This window comes from Osmia lignaria, chromosome 15 (genome assembly GCF_051020975.1).
Source record: "Osmia lignaria lignaria isolate PbOS001 chromosome 15, iyOsmLign1, whole genome shotgun sequence".
NCBI classification, from domain to species: Eukaryota; Metazoa; Arthropoda; class Insecta; order Hymenoptera; family Megachilidae; genus Osmia; species Osmia lignaria.
The window spans coordinates 1,574,062-1,595,189 of record NC_135046.1 but is presented as its reverse complement, the minus strand read 5'-3'; the positions used below and the strand labels follow the sequence as shown (position 1 = coordinate 1,595,189).

The 21,128-nt window shown below is 45.9% G+C and overlaps 1 protein-coding gene across 1 annotated transcript; it reads left to right on the top strand.

Annotated features, from left to right (window-relative positions):
• Positions 1–2,957: 2,957 nt before the first annotated feature.
• Positions 2,958–21,068, top strand: Sdb (SAXO downstream of blistered). The gene is made up of 6 exons (XM_034315644.2): positions 2,958–7,091; positions 9,763–10,028; positions 10,341–10,601; positions 12,012–12,361; positions 12,712–12,914; positions 12,993–21,068. Exons 1-6 carry the CDS (start codon positions 3,603–3,605, stop codon positions 20,832–20,834), a joined length of 12,411 nt encoding a protein of 4,136 aa, XP_034171535.2. The 5' UTR covers positions 2,958–3,602; the 3' UTR covers positions 20,835–21,068.
• Positions 21,069–21,128: the final 60 nt, after the last annotated feature.

The following is a 21,128-nucleotide window of genomic DNA, read 5'->3' as shown; positions in this document are numbered from 1 at the left end:
CATGAAATTCATTACAAACAAGATGGACCTCGCGTGCGTTCACATTTACCCAATATATAGGTCAATAGGTCGATAGTTTCCCGAAAAATGTTAATATTAGCGCCTGCCAATGTAAAACATGGCCACGTGTTATGGTACACTCTGTATACGGAGAAACGTGTGCTCTCGTCCACTTACGCACGCTGAACTACATAAGTACTTATCTCGATGGACTTTGCAAACGTTCTGGAATATTTATCGTTGTATTGAGGATTATCCGGCGTTCTTACACGTGAGACGGCCGAACGAAACGATCCATGACATCACGGACTGCAAATGCATTCGCATCATTCGTTTCTATTGCACCGAGTCCGATGGGCAAATTCGTATGCCCGTTTATGGGTCTTTAGCCTCGAATGCAACAGCGTACAGTATATAATTTCGATAGGAAAAATTCGAGGATGGTATTTTAATTGGTCGTTACTTTCCAAGGGGCCGATTCACGCGAAGATCGATGGAACGTTGAACCCGGAATAAAGGTCAAAGTAACGTCGTTTCATTTTTACAAAATGAACTTTTTTTTGACGTTAATTAATGTCAGGAAAGAAGGATCGTAGCCGTGCTTCATTATTTCGCGATCCATTATTAAAAAAAAAATGCCACGAGAGTCTTTTCTGGTTAGGCAATAGGGAAACTTACAAATGGGTAGCCTGATTTACGCAAGGCGGTTGACTTTAATTTTTCCTTCGAATACTTACTTAACCCTGTTGACCATAAATATCGATGGTGTACGAACCGTGAGAAACGATCGATTTCGAAGCATCGTACGTCACCTTTCGATACGCAGCGCTCTCAAAAAACACGCTGATTAAGGCATCGCGGCGTGACGCTGCGATGGAATTCGATCGCGACCTTCTTCGCGTGTAAACGCAAATGGATCACGTGAATTCATCGAACAAAGGTCATTTGTTCTTTTTATTCGTCGAATTCAAATGCAATTCATGAATCATTCGTCATATTTTTACTCATTTTTTTTTTCTGATACACTTTAAGACATCTGAATTCGTCTGCTACAGTTCTCATCGATGAACAGAGAAAAACGAAATAATTAAGTACAGGTGAATGAGCAACGTTTCAGAAGAATGACTCATTGAACAGAGGTTCCACGTACGTTTACCTTGCTAATAGAAGAAGAAGAATCGTTCGATAGTGTTTCTACCCGAACGTAATGGGTATCATTGGTCGTTTGTGTATCGGTTGGTCCACGGATGACGCGGACGACCGGTTCGCCTACGTATTTCAACGTGTTCACCAAATACGGGGCATCGAAGTTGGTCTCGGCTGGCGATACTTGCACGGTTCCTGCCCACGCCATGACCTGACAACACTTTTTACGGGAAACGTTTGCACACGGGTGTGGTACTTTCGCTCCTTAATCGAGATCGTCTGGAATCGGGATCAATCGTATGCACTCTCCGTGTCCCCGATATTTTTTTGGTACTGGTCCTGCAACACTGGATGATGAATTCGCGAAACAAGAGCCTCGAGTCTCCTTATCTGGCCCTCTCTGTTATTACTCATAACTCAAACATATTCGTTGCAGTTCCATCTTTTTGGAACGGGGATAAAAATAGCCTGATGAGCGAGTCAATTTTTCAAGAAAATCTTGGAAGAAGAATGCTACGGACACGATACTGCAACGCATTGCATACCTTGTCTACGTGTCAATCCGTGGATAATTTAACGATCTTGTCGTTTCAATAAATCGCACGTATCGCTTCGAAGGACATCGTGATCGCATTTCCTGTTACATCACCGAGTCATTTTTCCCGCACCAAGCCTGTGCGAATTCTTACTCATTTTTTTGTAATCCTCGGTAATTACGAATCGACGACATTAACGTCACGATACGCAAGAATTACTGTCCTCGTTAAATAATCGGCTGGTCACCACACCATCACAGCGCTCGAGATTCATTCATGTACACATAAGTGGTTGATAGCAAAAGGGTTGCGGTTAGTCTGCACGATTTTAGGAACGACGCGACGTTGGCAATAAGTCTCTCCTGGGGAGTCGCGATTTCTGGCGATAAATTACGCCGGTACCAGAGCCAATTTCACGATAACTCCTTTGAGTTTGCTGGCTCGTTAACAACACTGCCGACGCTGCAATCAGCCACTGCATCCACGTGAAAATAACGATTATTGGATTATATTCCAGCTGAATGACGTGTACAAAATTTGATCAAGGTGTTAATTAGGAACGTATAGATGAACGAATTGATAAAGCGCTGGGATACTTTAAGAGAAAACGATGCTGGTCGTCGCTGATCTGTAAGCTACGTCATCGCCCAGTTTACATCGAGACATCACGAGAGACCGGTTCCTCGAAGGTGTCCCCCCCCCTCTCTTTTTAGTCTCATTCTCATTTTGTATTCATCCTCTGTTGCGAAATATTTTTCCAGAAAAGACGAAGACAAAACATCATTAAACCAACAAGGAAAAAGATTTACAATCCAAGTGTATTCATCGGTTAAAGTCACTTATCAACAGAGATAGAGTCATTGGTAGTGATAATGAGTAATGTAATGCTACTGTTTATTAGCATTTTGATACTTTGCTATTTTTCCTTTTTTTTTGTACGAAATGCAATCTTTGATATTCTATTAATGCTATGAAAATGATTGTGGTTGAGAAGCAGCCAATGGAAAATTGCAATCGCTTTCCTAGTAGAGTCGACGTAATTTTCTACGACAGAAAGCGGAAAGAGTAAACGTCAAACGTGTCATGTGTTGTACGCCTACAACTACGTTCTGCCTGTGATAACACTTCGAACAGCGTTTTCTTCGCTTACGTGTAATCGCCCATGCTCTCCAGTGAGAGTGAAGAATTGTGTATTTTTATTTCTCGCTTGCTTCGAAAATGTGCGCGGTATAATTTTGAAAAATAACAAATTCTGGTTCTTTTACGAAGTTTCGTCCACACCGGTGACCGAAAGGTCTCGTTGCGGACGGAAAGAAACGAAAAGAGACGGAAAATCGTATATCTCGACCCACGCGAACGGTGTATGTACAATAAAGAATCCAGGTTCTGCGAACGTTGAAGAGAGTCTGAAGAGAGAAGAAAGAAGGTAGGGTGATCGAATCGGCCTTATATGCCTATTTAATGGTAGCGACTGAGAGCAACCGTGACTGAGAGTTACCGTGTGGTCAACTAGGGCCACCGAGTAACCGTCGATGCCACAACGACACACGGTGCTGGACCGAGAGCATCGTTACAATAAGCTTTCCTCTTCTTCTTGGACGTTCTGCACCGAGAGAGACTAGTTAAACTCCCGCCATAAAGAGGCAGAGTGGGGAATAGCGAATCGCGGGTATGCATACGCGAGTCTTCAGGGACGAAGAGAAACGAGTTTGTAAACGGGGCCAGTCGTGGTGAAGCTTCAGTTCGGCCCGAGAGATCGACGCTTAAACGTTGTGTGTTTCTTCTTTAACGCTTACCGATCGTAAACAGATTTCAATACGCTTCTTGCTGCCTTTGTTCTTTTTTTTTTTTTTTCAGTATTTGTGCGCGAGTTAGATATTCGTATGAGAAGCAAGACTGCGAGCGAACAAGTGTTTGAAAATGACTATACGCAAGAAAACAACGAGTGGCGCGAACGAGAAAAATAAAACGTCGAAAAAGGAAGTGGCGACGAGTTCGTCGAGCGACATGACCACCGTCGAGACGGTGGAAGTCGTGTCGTCGACGAGTTTCGTCGAGGAGGCGCGACAAGTGGTGGAGAGCGAGTCGAAGAGCAGCGTGTTCGAGGTAACCAGTGCGAGTCGTGAAGTGATCATGGATTCCAAGGGTAACATCGTCAAGATTATCGAAACACCTCCGCAGACCGTAGGTCAGACGATGTCCTCTCATAAATCAGGGAAAACATCCCAGGATTTCATCAAGGAAGAACAGGTACAGTCCGTGAAACAAGGTAGGTCGATGATCGAGGATAATGCACGAAACAAGGACCTCGATGTTTGTCTCACGTCTGAAAGAGTCAGTAGTTCGTCAGAGATTCAAACTCGCAGCGAATCGCGTGCAGAAAGCGTTCAGAAGTCAGTGTCCTCGAGCACGATCGTGGAGGACCGTCATCAAGGTCGATCGTCGACGAAGATGGTCTCCGACGGTACCGTGAACGGTGAACAACAGGTACCACAGATACAGACGTCGTCTAAATCGATGGAGAGTAAACAATCTAGCAAAGAAACGTACGAGGCGACGACGAAGGATGGCCAGACGGTTTCAAGTACGTCAAAGATCCAGGAGGCGGGCGAGAAAGTGGACGACAATGGACGAGTGACGGCCTCGCAGACCCGCAACGTGGAGCACGAGACCATGGTCGTACCTTCTGATCAGGGTCGAGTTAAATTCTCCGATGACGTCAGGACTATCAGCGACAAGATCGTACTGGACTCTTCTTCCGGCGAAAGCACCGCGAAGAGCGTCGCGAAGACCGACGTCTCGCGTTTCAGCAAATCTGGACAATCTGCGTGGGACGGCACGTTTATCGTCGAAAGTCCATCACCGGTTAAGGAGAAACAGACGACCAGAGTGGAAAAAGGGAAAGTAGATCATACGGTTTCAAAAGCTGAAGTCTCTGAACGAGTTTCTTCGTCAACGGTGATCCACGACTCGAAGATCGTCGTCGACGAAGCTTATACAGACGTCTGTTCGACGAGTCGCGAACAAATTTCTTCGAGTTTGGATAAATCCGGAGAGAAACAGATAATCACGACAGAGGTGCAGTCGAAGGACTCGAGTAGATACAACAGGCCAGGTGATTCGACTTGGGATGGCACTTTCGTGATAGAAAAAACCCCTGAATCCAGGAGAAGAAACGTTTCAGACGATTCTGTCTTCCATCACCCTGGAGCAGACAACGTTATCGAGTCGACGCAGAGATCAGACTTCAAAGAGAAAAGTTTGGATGGTTCTTACGAGAAGAAATCATCGAATGTTGTTCACGTGGTGCAAGGCGGCACAGAATCGTCCAGGTTTCTATCCGAGGAGCGTAGAAACGTCAGCGAGGAGGTTTACATCGATGGAAAACCGATTAGACGCACCGTCAGACCTGGAGAATCCACCTGGAATGGTCAATTCGTACAGGAAAAACCGCAGAAAACATCGAAGGGTGACACTGTGGTCAGGAGAAGTGAGAAACGACACGATTCCGTGGATGTCGAAGACGTGACGGAGGAGCAAAACGTTTCCAGTACATCGGAATCCGTCTCGACGTCCTACGTCGTCGAGTACGCCACCAGCGATGAAAAGAAGAAGACTGAAAAGGTGACTTCCGTCTCTGAGACTATTCTCGAGGAAGATTCCGAAGGAGGCACATCTCGGCGACAGACTCCAGAGAAACACACGCGCGACAGGTCACCTGGGTATTATAGACCTGGTCAGTCCACGTGGGATGGAAGTTTCGTTCGCGAGAAACCACCAGCACCTGACCGTCGAGTAACCGACGTAAGGAGACCCACGGACACCGCGATCATCCGCGACGTGTCAGAGGACAATTCCATCAACGAGGTGCACGACACGAAAGTGGATGGTGTTCCCAGCAGACCGGAAACACCTAAGGGAAGGGACACCAGGTTGACCAAATCTGGTGCTTCTACGTGGGATGGAAGCTTCGTTCGCGAGAAACCACCAGCACCTGACCGTCGAGTAACCGACGTAAGGAGACCCACGGACACCGCGATCATCCGCGACGTATCAGAGGACAATTCCATCAACGAGGTGCACGACACGAAAGTGGACGGTGTACCCAGCAGACCGGAAACACCAAAGGGAAGGGACACCAGGTGGACCAAATCTGGTGCTTCTACGTGGGATGGAACCTTTGTGGTGGAGAAATCACCAGATACCAGGAGACCACCCAGTAGAGAGTCTGATAGGCCTCGACCAGAGTCCAGACAGAGTCCTGTACCATCCTCGAGGAGACACGTCAACGATACCACTCTGGATCTTCGGGATACGCGGATATCCAGTACTTCCGAGGTTTTCGACAAATCCTTCGTCGTCGTGGAACAGTCGACTCATGAGAACTACTCAGACTCGTCTAACCTTGACTATTCTACTACTTCCATGGAAACGGTCATCATCCGCGACGGTGTGCCTACGAGTACCCGGAAGACTGTGACGATCGAAGAACCCAAAGGTACTGAGAAATCCTTGGAACACCAACCTGAGTCCACTCAGAAACGTCCCCAGAGTCCTGATAAGGGAGATCGATCTATCAGACCTTCGAAACCTGGCGCCTCCACTTGGGATGGCTCGTTTGTGTACGAAAAACTAGCTGATAAAACACCGACAGATGTTTCTAAGAAACCAAGTCAAAAGCCACCTACTGACACTAGAAAACCTGAAGATTCAAGCTATTTCACTGAAAAATCTATCACTCTGGAGGACATTTCCAGGGACGTTCAAAAATCCGAATTCGTCTCTTCTAGCACTCTCGAACATACAACTAAAGACTCGCAATTTTCCACCACATATCTTCATGAAATTGACGATAAAAGGAGTCCCATTGAACCTGGAAAAATACCTGGACGCGAAACTCCTCGGTTACCCAAGGACAAACACCCTGAAGATACCAAAGTTTCTACGACGATCGTTCGTGAAATTGACGAGAAGAAAACTCCTACCGAGGCTAAAGATAGAAAAAAGTCTCTTGAAGATCGTGTCAAGAGTCCTGAAAAATGGGACAGGTCCACGAGACCAACCAAACCTGGTGAGTCCACCTGGGATGGTTCCTTCGTGTACGAAAAACCTGAGGACCAAAAGAAGAAACCCACAGACGATAAAAAGGGGCCGAAAGAATTGTCCCCTAAGCCTAAAGACGACAAACCGATCCCTTCAGCTCCGAGAAAAGATGATACCAATATTTCCATTGTTAAACACGAGGTGACGGATGTAAGGGATGTTAAGGATGATAAGACTGATATTGAGGTGGTTCAGAGTTCTTACGTAATCGATCAATCGTCCAGTTTCACCTCGGTGCAGGACGTCCGCGATGTTGTCGAGGAACGTGTCATCAGCGAATTTACGACGGACACGCGGGAAGAATTGGTGAGTAATGAGACAGCCTATTAGTCAATCTCTTCATTTACTACACAGAGAGTAGGTTGTACCATTTTGGACAATGCTTTCTTGTTCTTTCGTTGCATGAATTCGGTCTGTAGCAATCGCGCGCTTGAGATAATTCCAACGTAATGTACGTCATTAAATCATTGTTTGTGCGTTTCATTCAGTTCGAGGCAAAGTTCGTGGGCAATTTCTTTATCTCCTCTCTTGATTCGTTTATTATTCTATTAACCTCCTTATGATTTTAATGGTCCGAAATTTCTTCTAATCTTTGAAGAAAATCTTCCAAAATCGGTACTGAACTTCTCTAAATCTTCGTCATTTAGAAGCTAATTAACTAATTCATTGTTATTCGTCTGATAAATCGAATGACACGCTATAATCGTGTTACAATGGTGTCGATGTAAAGGAAATAAAGTGAAACATGTCGGGTTGCACACCTCGCGGAAGAGGCACGGTCTCGTTACTTTCACTTCCAAACCAGGCTAAGGTCATAGGTTCTCCGGTGTTGTTCACTTGGAAATAAAGTTGACGTAATGTTCAAATGATCTTCGACAAGACGAATCTCTGTTTCCTATTCGCTTGTCAAAGGTGTCACAAAAAAGTCGAGTCTGCGTTTTGTTTACAATTAGCATTGGTACTAATTATAGCGTCCAGTCATGTAACGCCTTTTCGATCGCGAAACACGTCGATTACGTTTACGTTTACGATAAACGTATGCTGTTTATATTCCAATTATGGATGAAGAGGGGCCTTTAGCGTGTGTGACATTTTATTTTCCGTGTCCCATGATCGATGTTGCCAGACAAGGAAGTACGAATGATTTAATTATCTATTAATCTATTTCAGAGAAATAGATTAGCCTGTACGAAAATATATATATTTTTTTCGAGCTTGAAATTCCTCTGCTTCAATAATGTACGCAAATAGATTTCATGTTAGACGATGTAAATAATTATTAAGCTGACTCGGAGTCGATCGTGTGTACGAGAATAATAATAATGGGGTGCGATGAAATGGGTGCGAACGTCTGTTCGAACAGACGGCTAATAAGAGACAGAGGAATCCACCACGGTGGCTCGTGTCGTGTGCACGCAACTGCAATCACCTGCAATCGACTTCAATCGAGCGTACGTAAAACGATAATAATCGTGTTCATACTTTGGTAGTGACCTCATCTCGAGTTGTTACGACGACGAAACATTTTATATCAATATCAACAAAACTCTTACGTAGTCGTTTTTATTAGACTTTAAGCTTTCAATTGATATACCACAAGTGCCATTTTCCGATACGTTTTATGTCATCAAATCGTTTCAGACTTTATGCGTTTCGAAATTGGTTATTGTTCAGTGAAATTGGCAGCCAGCCATTTTCTATACGTATAGAATATCGATGATACGTTTATTTGATATACCACAAAAGGTATTTCGCAATAGTTTCATGTCATCAAATTCTGGTTTGAGAACACCTGCAATTGAGTTTAATCGAATGCACGCCACACGGTTCGAACAATTACCATGAAACACTGTAACCAAGTTTGGAAGTGATGTCATCGGCCGTCTGTTCGATACGGAACCAATTGAATTTCATGCCACGATCAGCACGGTCGATTTTACTTGACCTCTCTATACTGGATCACCACGATTATCTCTGCTTGAGCATCGCAACATTTTTATTGCCATTCGTTCATATTCGAAACAACTCAATCTCTCTGTCAAGGTGAACTATCAATGACCAAACTGGTGAATGATGTCACCGTTTGCAGCGTTTCTACAATGAACACGATGGAATATCAGTATTTTTCAACGACTTCGTTTCAATGCATTTTGTACATTTTAATTATTAATAATTTTAATTAAAGGCCATAATATGAGAGTTACCAATTTGTTCGAGGGAAATTATAGATATCTAACGCGTTTGACACCTTGGTCGAGTCTCAAAGACGAAACAGAATCCCCGTCCAGTGGGTCCGGAGAGCAAAAGAATCTCTGGTTATGCGATACGATGCTGGCGTGTGCATAAATGGCACCCGTGTTCATCTCGTATTACCTGCATTCCGTTCAGCTAAGCGTGGACGTCGTTTTTAATCTAGGATACCTGGCGGTATTTATTATACGCCGTCTTTCATGTCGATAATTAACGAAACGATGGCAAGGAAAACGAGCTGCTATTCGCCTCGTTTAGTTTCCTTACCTTTACGGTAGCTTGCAAAAATTATTATAATTTCACCGATACCGGATTTGATTATAGAACATTGGAATTTGTATAATTATTTGGTTGACGCTGGTTCGAGCTATGCCAGGATGGTTTAAACGAAGAATCACCGATGCGAGACGGAAGTCCGTACAAAAGATTACGTTTCCATGAAATTCCGGCGATCTCTGCGTTCCTGACGCGAGTCGAGTTTCGCGTTTCCAACGAGAAAGGTGGTACTCGTGTCGTGACTAATCGTGAACAGCAAGGCGATTAATTTTCTGTATACCAAAGTATTAATTGCATACTCTCGTGAACGATAATAATCGGCGACGAATTTCATTTCGTGTCGCTGAAAGTGGCAGTGACTCGGAAACGTTCCGCTCTTCAAATTTACAAAGGAAAGACTTTCATATTCACTAATACGAAAATAATTTGATAAATTCTATGCTGTTCGCAGAGAGATGTCACTAAATCAACGAGCGATTTCATCGACAAAGTGCAGGTGACTAGTATGGTAGCCCGGGATGTCGTTGACGACGCCCGGTACGACAGATTCACCACCAGTACACCCCACGATACCCCGCGAAAAAGCTCACCAGAACGACCCGGATATCCTCGAGGAATCCCTGGACTCCGGGAGGACGATCGACCGAAACCGATACCAGCTGCAGGGAAACCGAGTCGACCTACGAAACGCGAACAAAGTCCTGTCGAAACAAGAAGGTATACAGAATGTCCGAAAAAAATTGAAGTTTCTTCGCCATAAAATAAATGAGAATGTCCTTAACACTAGAACAACCAAAGGGATCAAAATGACTTGTTTCCAGTTTCCTATCTTAAATTATAAATTTTATCGAGGTATTTTTGTTGAAATGTACGTTGACTGTTATCAAGCTAAGGAATGAATGTATATATTAAATTATATTTCATCCTTTATCTATTTAGCAGCATACATTATTTTCAACTTAAAAATAAGTGTGCACCAAACGTCGGTAGTTCTAGTGTAATCGACTGTGATGTGTTTTTGTTGAACAGACCATCTGGGACCAGGGCAAGATCACCGGAAAAGCCGCGCGATTATGTTTCCCCGTCAAGCAAACCTGCTGCAGGTAAACCGAGTCGCCAGGAATCGGCTGCGGTTCCTGAAAAACCGACTCGACCGGAGGACAAACCGAAGAGAGGTGATCAGACTCCAGATTCCTTGGACGAGGACAGCGTCCAGCCTGGAAAGATACCCGACATACTGTCGAAGATTCCTCTGAAGGAGCAGTGCATCTGCGAACTGTGCACCTGCGGGTATGTAAGAAGTTTCATTCTAAAGCTCATTATCATAGAAACGTTGACATTGAGGTAAATTTAATTGAAATAATGTTTACGCAGGGAACGTTTCCCATACGTTAAATTAGACCCTGAAGAGTAGCAAGGAGCATCGGTAGGTTTACGATTACTCCCCAAAGAGCCGTTTTCAGCACGAATCAATTTACCTTATCCGAGATACGTTCGTTTCAATTGAACATCGCGACGCGACCCACTTTCGAAGCGAGTTAACGAAGTTGGAATACAAAACGCGACGTGGTTAAAGATGTAAATTAACGCGAGTGACTTTAGCTTCGGCTCGAACTCTGAATTACCATTCAATTTATTCCCTTTCCTTTTTTAGCCAGCATCCTTTCCTTTCTCCATCTTTATCGTACCTATTTCGTCATTGATGACTCTCATCATGGTTAATAAAATATATGTTCGCATTTACATAATAATGATTCACCGTCAATCATTCCCCACGGGGCACCTCGTAAAGGGAGTCCAAGGGTGCACGCATGCATTGAAAAAACTGGGACACCAGAGAAACCCTTTTAAGGGATGTTGTTCCTATCCAATCGTGATCGGTCGTTCGTTCTTCTTCCTTATTCGTGCTCGATGACACAAGTTCTCTCGGAGCAAGGTGATCACGGTTTCGAATTTAAGGCGATCGTGTCTTGACGCGAAGGATAATCATTGTTCGGTCGAAAAATCAAGGATATCGAGATGGTATTGATAAATAATGCCCATCTTACCTTATATAGAATCACTCGAAGGTTAGTCGAAGTTGACGACAATGAAGCTGAAAGCGATTCTTTGCTGATACGATCGATCTCTGATTAGGTCAAGGACGATGATGGATCAGCTTGCAAAGACTTGCAAATTGGGTCGCGATGACTCGATTAATACATTAACTGGCGTTTTAAAGAGAAGATAAGATAAATTTTAAATTAAAAGTCTCTGAAGCTATAGATCATTCCGATGTGTCATTCTCTATTGACGTAGTTTGATTGAAAGCACCCTATATATGTATATTTATTTGATCAAACGAGTAATCCGATGGATAGTATGCATTCGCTCGATACGTATTTCAATTAGACTTATCTAGCAACGTACGGCGCGCACGGAATCTACCAAAGCGATCATGAAAGGGGTAACATGCAACTCGTGTTTCTAGTAGAATGATCACGCACGTGACTGTGCTGACGTTCACCACTGTAATACTCACCAGTTTATCAATGGTTTAACGGTGGTAATCCACTATAGACGACGTGCATGAATATTCGCGAACAATCGTGGAATTAGGGTTGACGTCCAATTAGGATTTTCCCGTGACATCAGTTTGAGGGAGAGCTACAGTCGCTCCTAAAAGTTTTCACCTACAAAAGATTATTTTAATTTTTTTAGACGACATCGTTGCCCGCACAATTTACCTCAAGATCACTTGGATCTTCCTCGTGACGAGCCGATACAGGCGGTGAGTTCTTACCGTGAAGAATTCGATGAGAAAAGGGTTGATAGACAGACCATATATCACCATGAAGACCATCTTCGTTTGGAAGGAGATTTCATCGGACAAAGACGAACCGATTACGTGGCGACGAGAGGGGAGACAGCGCCGGTGAGGAAGCCACAGGACAACTTGAAGCCGGAAGGTGAATTCATTGGAAGGCCCAAAGAGGAAGCTCCCAAGTATGGAGATCGTGCACCAGTCAGGAGACCCCAGGACAATCTCCGACCTGAGGGAGAATTCGACAGTTAGTAATTTATAGTTACAGTGTAATAATGTATAGTATACAGGGTGTTAAAAAATACTCTGAAAACCTCTACACCGTTGGATAGATCACGAAAAATCAGACAAACAGACAAATAAACAAATTATTTGCACTCGACGCATGCGTAAGCGTGATGCTCAGCGGCGCGGCTGATTGGTCAATTTTTCAATTTTCAACAACGAAATATGGCTAAACTACTGATCCCATCGAAAACTGCTACAAAACTTTTCACTTCGATTTTCCGTGATCTATCCAGCTGTGTAGAGGTCTTCAGGGTATTTTTTAACACCTTGTAGTTACAGCATATTAATAATTCGTTATCGAATGTATAGGTACTACCACCACGGAGCTGGTGTTTACCGGAACACCCGGCGAACGACCAACCCCTATACGCCGCAACACCTACACGAAGGTCGAGGGTGAATTTATCGACGAAACCACTGCAAGATCCGAGTACATCGATCATCGAACCGTACAACGGGCCGAGATCATCAAGCGAACGGACAACCTCACAGTGGGAGAGGGTGAATTCACGGTAACTATCTATCTGATCTAGTGCCTGTTGTCTTAGTTATCTGTATCCCTTATCGAACGGCAAATCTGAATGTCACAGGGTACCTCTCATCTCAAAGAGGATTTCCATAGCTACGATAACGTCGAGAGGCAGCCTCGACGACGAATCACCTACACGGACGAAGATGACCGGTTTTACAGCAAGACCGATACAATGGAGAGCACCACGACCACGCAGGAAGAATATAAAAGTTTTGATCAAACTGATTACCGAAGCACAGCTGTGATTAGAAGAGATGACAATTTGAAATCCGAAGGACCTTTCGAAGGTGTACCCCAAACGAAGGACGACTACGTTGTGCCGGCTATAACCAGGCGACCGGAACCACAGAGGCCCAAGGATAATCTGAAACCAGAGGGACCTTTCGAAGGAAGGCCGAAGGATGATTACGTGCCAACCAGAGGTGAAAGAGCAGAAGTAAAGAGACCACAGGATAATCTGAAACCGGAAGGTCCTTTCGAAGGACGCCCTAAGGATGATTTCACACCGAAACGCGCAGAGAGACCTGAAGTTAAGAGACCGGAAGATAATTTGAAATCCGAAGGTCCCTTTGAAGGGCGACCTAAGGATGATTATATGCCTACTAGAGGCGAAAGAGCTGATGTCAAACGACCACAGGATAATTTGAAACCTGAAGGACCATTTGAAGGACGACCTAAGGATGATTATATGCCTACCAAAGGCGAAAGAGCTGATGTCAAACGACCACAGGATAATTTGAAGCCTGAAGGACCATTTGAAGGACGACCTAAGGATGATTATTCTCCAAAACGTGCTGAACGTCCGGAAGTAAAGAGACCTGAAGACAACCTTCGTCCTGAAGGTCAGTTTGAAGGTCGTCCAAAGGATGACTATTCTCCAAAACGTGCTGAACGTCCAGAAGTAAAGAGACCTGAAGACAACCTTCGTCCTGAGGGTCCTTTCGAAGGACGTCCAAAGGATGATTACAAACCAACAAGGGGTGAACGGGCTGATGTAAAACGACCTCAGGATAACCTGAAACCTGAAGGACTATTCGAGGGAAGACCAAAGGACGATTACTCACCTAAGAGAGCAGAACGTCCAGATGTAAAAAGACCTCAGGACAACTTGAAACCCGAGGGATCGTTCGAAGGACGACCGAAAGATGACTTTACACCGAAAACCGCAGAACGTCCAGAAGTTAAAAGACCTCAGGACAATCTCCGACCTGAAGGAGAATTTGAAGATCATCCCCGGGACGTGTACACTCCTGGTGAGAGGCGTACTCCTATCAGACACCCGGATCATTTGTTCCCTGAAGGAGAATTTGAAGATCATCCCCGGGACGTGTACACTCCTGGTGAGAGGCGTACTCCTATCAGACACTCGGATCATTTGTTTCCTGAAGGAGAATTCGAAAGACCTACGCCTGTACCTTATGGTCCTGGTGAAAGGGCGGCCATCGTTCGTCATCCGGATAACTTGTTCCCTGAAGGTGCTTTCCCAGACAGAGAACGCGTTCCATTCACACCTGCGGAAAGAAGAACACCTATTAAACATTATGATAACCTTCGTCCTGAAGGTCCCTTCGAGGGACGTCCGAAGGATGATTATAAACCAACGAGAGGTGAAAGAGCTGACGTGAAACGTCCGGAGGATAACTTAAAACCGGAAGGTCCATTCGAAGGAAGACCAAAGGACGACTACTCTCCCAAGAGAGCAGAACGTCCTGAGGTTAAGAGGCCTCAAGATAATTTGAAACCAGAAGGTCCCTTCGAAGGGCATCCAAAGGATGATTATAAACCTACCAGAGGTGAAAGAGCTGACGTGAAACGTCCAGTGGATAACCTAAAACCTGAGGGTCCCTTCGAAGGAAGACCAAAAGACGACTTCTCTCCGAAGAGAGCAGAACGTCCTGAGGTTAAGAGGCCTCAAGATAATTTGAAACCGGAAGGTCCCTTCGAAGGGCGTCCAAAGGATGATTATAAACCTACCAGAGGTGAAAGAGCTGACGTGAAACGTCCAGAGGATAACCTGAAACCTGAGGGTCCCTTCGAAGGAAGACCAAAGGACGACTTTTCTCCGAAGAGAGCTGAACGTCCAGAGGTTAAGAGACCTCAAGACAATTTATATCCTGAGGGTGAGTTCGAAAGACCAGAGAAGCCTTGGGTGGGCCCCGCGGAAAGACGAACACCTATTAAACATTCGGATAACTTGAGACCGGAAGGCGACTTTGAACGACCCGATCACGAAGAATACCGTCCAGCTGAAAGGCCCGAGGTGAAGAAACCTAAGGATAACTTGAAACCAGAAGGAGACTTCGAGCGTCCTCGTCCAGAGAAGTTTAGTCCAGCTGAAAGACGAACACCTATTAAACATTCGGATAACTTGAGGCCGGAAGGTGACTTTGAACGACCCGATCACGAAGAATACCGTCCTGCTGAAAGACCCGAAGTGAAGAAACCTAAGGATAACCTGAAACCAGAAGGAGACTTCGAGCGTCCTCGTCCAGAGAAGTTTAGTCCAGCTGAAAGGCGAACACCTATTAAACATTCGGATAACTTGAGACCGGAAGGCGACTTTGAACGACCCGATCACGAAGAATACCGTCCTGCTGAAAGACCCGAAGTGAAGAAACCTAAGGATAACCTGAAACCAGAAGGAGACTTCGAGCGTCCTCGTCCAGAGAAGTTTAGTCCAGCTGAAAGGCGAACACCTATTAAACATTCGGATAACTTGAGACCGGAAGGCGACTTTGAACGACCCGATCACGAAGAATACCGTCCTGCTGAAAGACCCGAAGTGAAGAAACCTAAGGATAACTTGAAACCAGAAGGAGACTTTGAACGTCCTCGTCCAGAGAAGTTTAGTCCAGCCGAAAGACGAACACTTATTAAACACCCAGACAATCTTAAACCGGAAGGAGAGTTTGTTGGCAAACCCAAGGATGACTTCACTCCAACCAGAGGAGACAGAGCTCCGGTTAAGAGACCTGAAGACAATCTGAAACCTGAAGGTCCGTTCGAAGGCCGACCTAAGGACGATTATCAACCCGTTCGTGGTGAACGAGTTGAGATAGTGAAGCATACGGATAACCTTCGAATGGAGGGAGACATTGAAACCTACAGATCCAGGGACGAATACACGGACTTCGTGATCCGTGAAAAAGCGGAAGTTACGAGATACCAGGACAACCTGCGAATGGAGGGTGAATTTACCGATGTAAGAACCAGAGACGATTTCAAGGTTGTGAAAGGAGAACGCGCCGATATCGTGAGACATCCTGACAATTTAAAACCCGAAGGTCCATTCGAAGGTCGTCCGAAGGATGATTATTCTCCCAAGAGAGCAGAGAGGCCGGAAGTCAAGCGTCCAGAGGACAATTTGAAGCCTGAAGGAGAGTTTGAGAAACCTGAAAAGAAACCCGTTGGACCGGCTGAGAGGAGGACTCCCATCAAACACGCCGACAACTTGAAACCGGAAGGGGAATTCGAGAGGCCTAAACCGGAAGAGTTCAGACCAGCTGAGAGACCAATCGTGAAGAAACCGCAAGATAATCTGAAGCCTGAAGGTGAATTCATTGGACGTCCAAAGGAAGAGACGCCAACCAGAGGCGAAAGAGCGGATGTCAGAAGACCGGAAGACAACCTGAAACCAGAAGGCACCTTCGAGAGGCCAGAGAAGAAACCTGTTGGACCCGCAGAGAGGCGTACTCCTATCAGACACCCTGATAATTTGAAAACGGAAGGCGAATTCGAAAGACCGAAACATGAAGAGTACAGGCCTGCTGAGAGGCCAGAGGTTAAGAAACCGAAGGATAACTTGAAGCCGGAAGGTGAATTTATCGGACGTCCGAAAGAGGAAGCTCCGCGAAGAGGTGACAGAGCTGACGTGAAGAGACCCAAGGACAATCTCTACCCTGAAGGAGAGTTTGAGAAACCCGAACCGAAGAAGATCGGTCCAGCGGAGAGGAGAACACCCATTAAACATCCTGATAACTTGAAGCCCGAGGGTGAATTTATTGGAAGGCCAAAGGAGGAAGCTCCAAAGCGTGGCGAACGGGCAGACGTGAAAAGACCTCAGGACAATCTTCGCCAAGAGGGTGAGTTTGAACGACCGCAAAAGACTCCGGTTAAACCCGCTGAGAAGCGCACGCCCATCAAGCATCCTGATAACTTGAAACCCGAAGGAGAATTTGTTGGTAAACCAAAAGATGATTACAAACCAACAAGAGGGGAACGTGCCGACGTGAAGAGACCCGAGGATAATCTGAAACCTGAAGGACCATTCGAAGGTAGACCCAAGGACGACTTCGTATCTGTTCGTGGTGAACGCGTCGACATCATCAAACGAACAGACAACCTTCGTATGGAAGGAAACATAGAGACGTACAGATCCAGGGACGAGTACACCGATTTCCTGGTTCGCGAGAGAGCAGAGGTGACCAAGTATGAAGATAATTTACGAATGGAAGGTGAGTTCACGGATGTGAGAACCAGAGACGATTTCAAAGTCGTGAAAGGAGAACGCGTGGAGGTGGTGAAGCATCCGGACAATTTGAAACCAGAGGGTCCGTTCGAGGGTCGTCCAAAAGACGATTATTCGCCGAAGAGAGCGGAAAGGCCGGAGATCAAGAGACCGGAAGATAACTTGAAGCCGGAGGGAGAGTTCGAGAGACCACAGAAGAAACCCGTTGGTCCTGCTGAAAGACGAACACCTATTAAACACGAGGATAATCTGAAACCTGAGGGTGAATTTATTGGAAGACCGAAGGAACAGGCGCCGAAGAGGGGCGAAAGGGCAGACGTAAAGAGGCCAAAGGATAACTTGAAATCAGAAGGAACCTTCGAGAGGCCAGAGAAGAAACCGGTTGGTCCTGCTGAGAGGAGAAGTCCCATCAAACATCCGGACAATTTGCGTTCAGAAGGAGAGTTCGTTGGACGTCCTAAAGAGGAAGCGCCTGTCAGAGGTGAACGAGCGGATGTGACCAGGCCGAAAGATAATTTGAAACCGGAAGGAGAATTCCAGAGACCTCAGAAATCTCCGGTTGGTCCGGCAGAGAGGAGAACACCGATACGTCACGAAGACAATCTCTATCCTGAAGGAGAATTCGCGGGACGACCCAAGGATGACTTTACTCCGAAACGTGCTGAGAGGCCGGTACAAAAGAAACCCAAGGACAATTTGAAACCCGAGGGTGAATTTACTGGCAAGCCCAAGGACGATTACAAACCCACGAAAGGAGAGAGGACCGAGATCGTGATCCACAGAGACAACTTGAAGATGGAAGGTGACATTGACATCCACAGGTCCAGAGACGATTATAAAACCATCACCAAGGTGGAGCGCGTTGATGTTGTTCGTCGAGAGGATAATCTGAAAATGGAGGGTGAATTCGTTGACATTCGAAGACGAGACGATTACAGAGTGACTCGTGGAGAACGCAGCGAGATCGTCAGACACGAAGATCACCTTCGACCTGAAGGAGAATTCGAGAAACCAGAGAAGTCTCCGGTTGGTCCCGCTGAAAGAAGGACGCCCATTAAACACCCTGATAATCTCAAGCCTGAAGGACAATTCGCGCAACGTCCTAAGGCGCCCACGCCCACCAAGGGTGAGAGGGCACCGGTCAAGAAGCCCAAGGACAATCTTAAACCCGAAGGAGAATTTGAGAGGCCTCAGAAGTCTCCAGTTGGCCCAGCAGAGAGACGCTCGCCCATCAAACATCCAGATAATCTCCACCTAGAAGGAGAATTCACTGGAAGACCTCGGCAAGAGACTCCAACGAGAGGAGAACGCGCCGATGTTAAGAGACCCAAGGACAATCTCCACCCTGAAGGTGAGTTTACCAAACGAACGCCTCAGAAGGTAGGTCCAGCCGAAAGACGTACTCCGATTCGTCACGAGGACAACCTCCATCCAGAAGGCGACTTCTACATCGTGCCGAAGGACGACTACACACCCAAGCGAGGCGAACGTGCTCCTGTTAGGAAACCTCAGGATAATCTGAGACCAGAAGGCGAAATGGAAGTCAGTCCTTCGTCCAAGGACGATTACAGACACGTTAATGGAGAACGAATGGAAATACGTCGCCATGAAGATCATCTTAAGATGGAGGGAGAGATAGACGTTCGTCGTTCGAGGGACGATTACAAGAAGGTTACCAAGGTCGAGAGGGTAGACATGAGGAAGCGGGAAGATAATTTGAAGATCGAGGGTGAGTTCATCGACGTGCGACGCAAGGACGACTACACGCACGTCGCCGTTGAACGGACACCGGTTAAGAAGCACCCTGACAATCTCCGACCCGAAGGAGACTTCGAGCGTCCTCAGAAATCTCCTCAAGGACCCGGGGAGAGAAGGTCGCCCATCAAACACTCGGACAATTTGAAGCCGGAGGGAGATTTCATAGGAAGACCACGAGATGATTTCACCCCGAAGAGAGGCGAAAGGGCAGAGGTAATTCGTCGCGAGGATAACCTGAAGATGACCGGCGACTTTCAAGACAGCACCTCGCAGAGATCTACCTACACGGTGGTGCGTGGAGAACGCGCTGAGATCAAGCGTCACGAGGACAATCTGAAAGTCAGCACCGCGTCTATGGAAACTAAAACAACCAACAGAGACATGTTCGCGCCTACCAAGAAGGAGGATTCACCAGCTGGAAAGACCGTCAGTCGCAGACACCATATGGAATCCTCGATCACCCTCGGCGATGACGTTTCCATGATCTCCACCGCCAATCAGAGGAACTTCAACACCTTCACTAAACGCACTGGCAAGGAGGTCGCCGCAAAAATCAGCAGCCTGGAGTCAGATACCAAGAGAAACGTCAGCACAGAATCCAAGATTCTGGAGAACGGAACGGTGATTACAACAGCTAAGAAGATCACTTCCGCTCAAGCTGCCGAACGTATATCCTCTCAGAACGTTCAACATCATACTCAGATAGATTCCAGGAACAATCACCAGTATACGAACGAGCATCATCAGAGAGTACACTCCAGTGAACACCTAAGGTCGCAGAATGTCAGCCAAACTCGACGTCAATTGGATGACAAGTCGTCTACCGATGTCCAGACTCATCGCGGGCAGCTGGTAGACAGCAGACACACCGAGCAGCACCTGAAACATTTGGAAAGACAGCAGCAAGAAAGCAGCAAACGCGATTACGTGAATACTCAACACGTGGAGTCGCGACAGACATCGAGCAGGCAGAAGCAGCAACACGAACACCATACCATCTCCAGCCAGGCTCGTTATAATTCTAATCAATCGAGTAGCGCAGAGTTTAGACAGGCTATCAGTGGTCAATCGGAAAGATCGCAATTAGACAGTACCTTCACCAAGACCAGTCATCACAGGAAAAATGTGATCTCTTCGTCGGCCGCGGATGTGACCAACGCGGTACTCCACAGGCGCGGGGTTACTTCCTCTACGGAGGCTCTTCACACGATCTCTTCAACAGCTGCTGATCAGAAGAAGAGCATCTCGAACCTGGCTGAAAGTGGTCAATACATTAGCAATTCGAGTCAGAGTAACGATAGACGAAGTTTGACATCTCTTCACCGTAGCAATAAGGAAGGGAACCCTTGGGCTTCGTCCACTTACGAGCGTCCGCAGAGAATCGTGCGACAGGACAATTTGACCGTTGGTGGGAAATTCTATTCGCACAGCGAAGCTAAAAATTACGGGAACTTCGCCAGTCAGAAGGTCGAAAGAGTAAAGAGACAGTCCAATGTGTCTCATATCAGTCTCGGCGATGGTACCACTGTCACCTCCAGCATGTACAAGAAGGAATTCGTGCCCAGACACAAGGGACCCTGTCCAGCAGCGCTCATAGAGGCGAAACAGGCACCCTTCAAACACACCAGGGACACGCCGAAACATAAGTTCTACATGCCGGTCGTTTCGAATTAATTTATTACCCGACGTGATTACAAAAGATCATTCGTAATTATTGAACGCCATGGCGAGGATAATTCGTTTAGTAATTGAAAGTCTACCAAGTAATCGGTAAAATCAATTGTTTCTTTTCTTCTACATTTCATGAAATGATCTGTATTTGTAAATCGTTAAGAATCTCATTTTATTTATTTAAAAATATATTTGGCGGAGAAGACGTAATTAAAATAAAAAATAAAAAATAAAAAAAAGATATCCTTCGCAAAAGAATAAATTTATTTGTTAGTTATTTTTTCTGATAGCTTTTGC

Bases quoted from the DNA above. Each gene is read 5' to 3' on its own strand.
- Sdb (XM_034315644.2), top strand. From the start codon at position 3,603: ATGACTATACGCAAGAAAACAACGAGTGGCGCGAACGAGAAAAATAAA. The intron at 7,092-9,762 runs GTGAGTAATGAG...TGCTGTTCGCAG, and splicing joins CGGACACGCGGGAAGAATTG to AGAGATGTCACTAAATCAAC. The intron at 12,362-12,711 runs GTTAGTAATTTA...TCGAATGTATAG, and splicing joins ACCTGAGGGAGAATTCGACA to GTACTACCACCACGGAGCTG.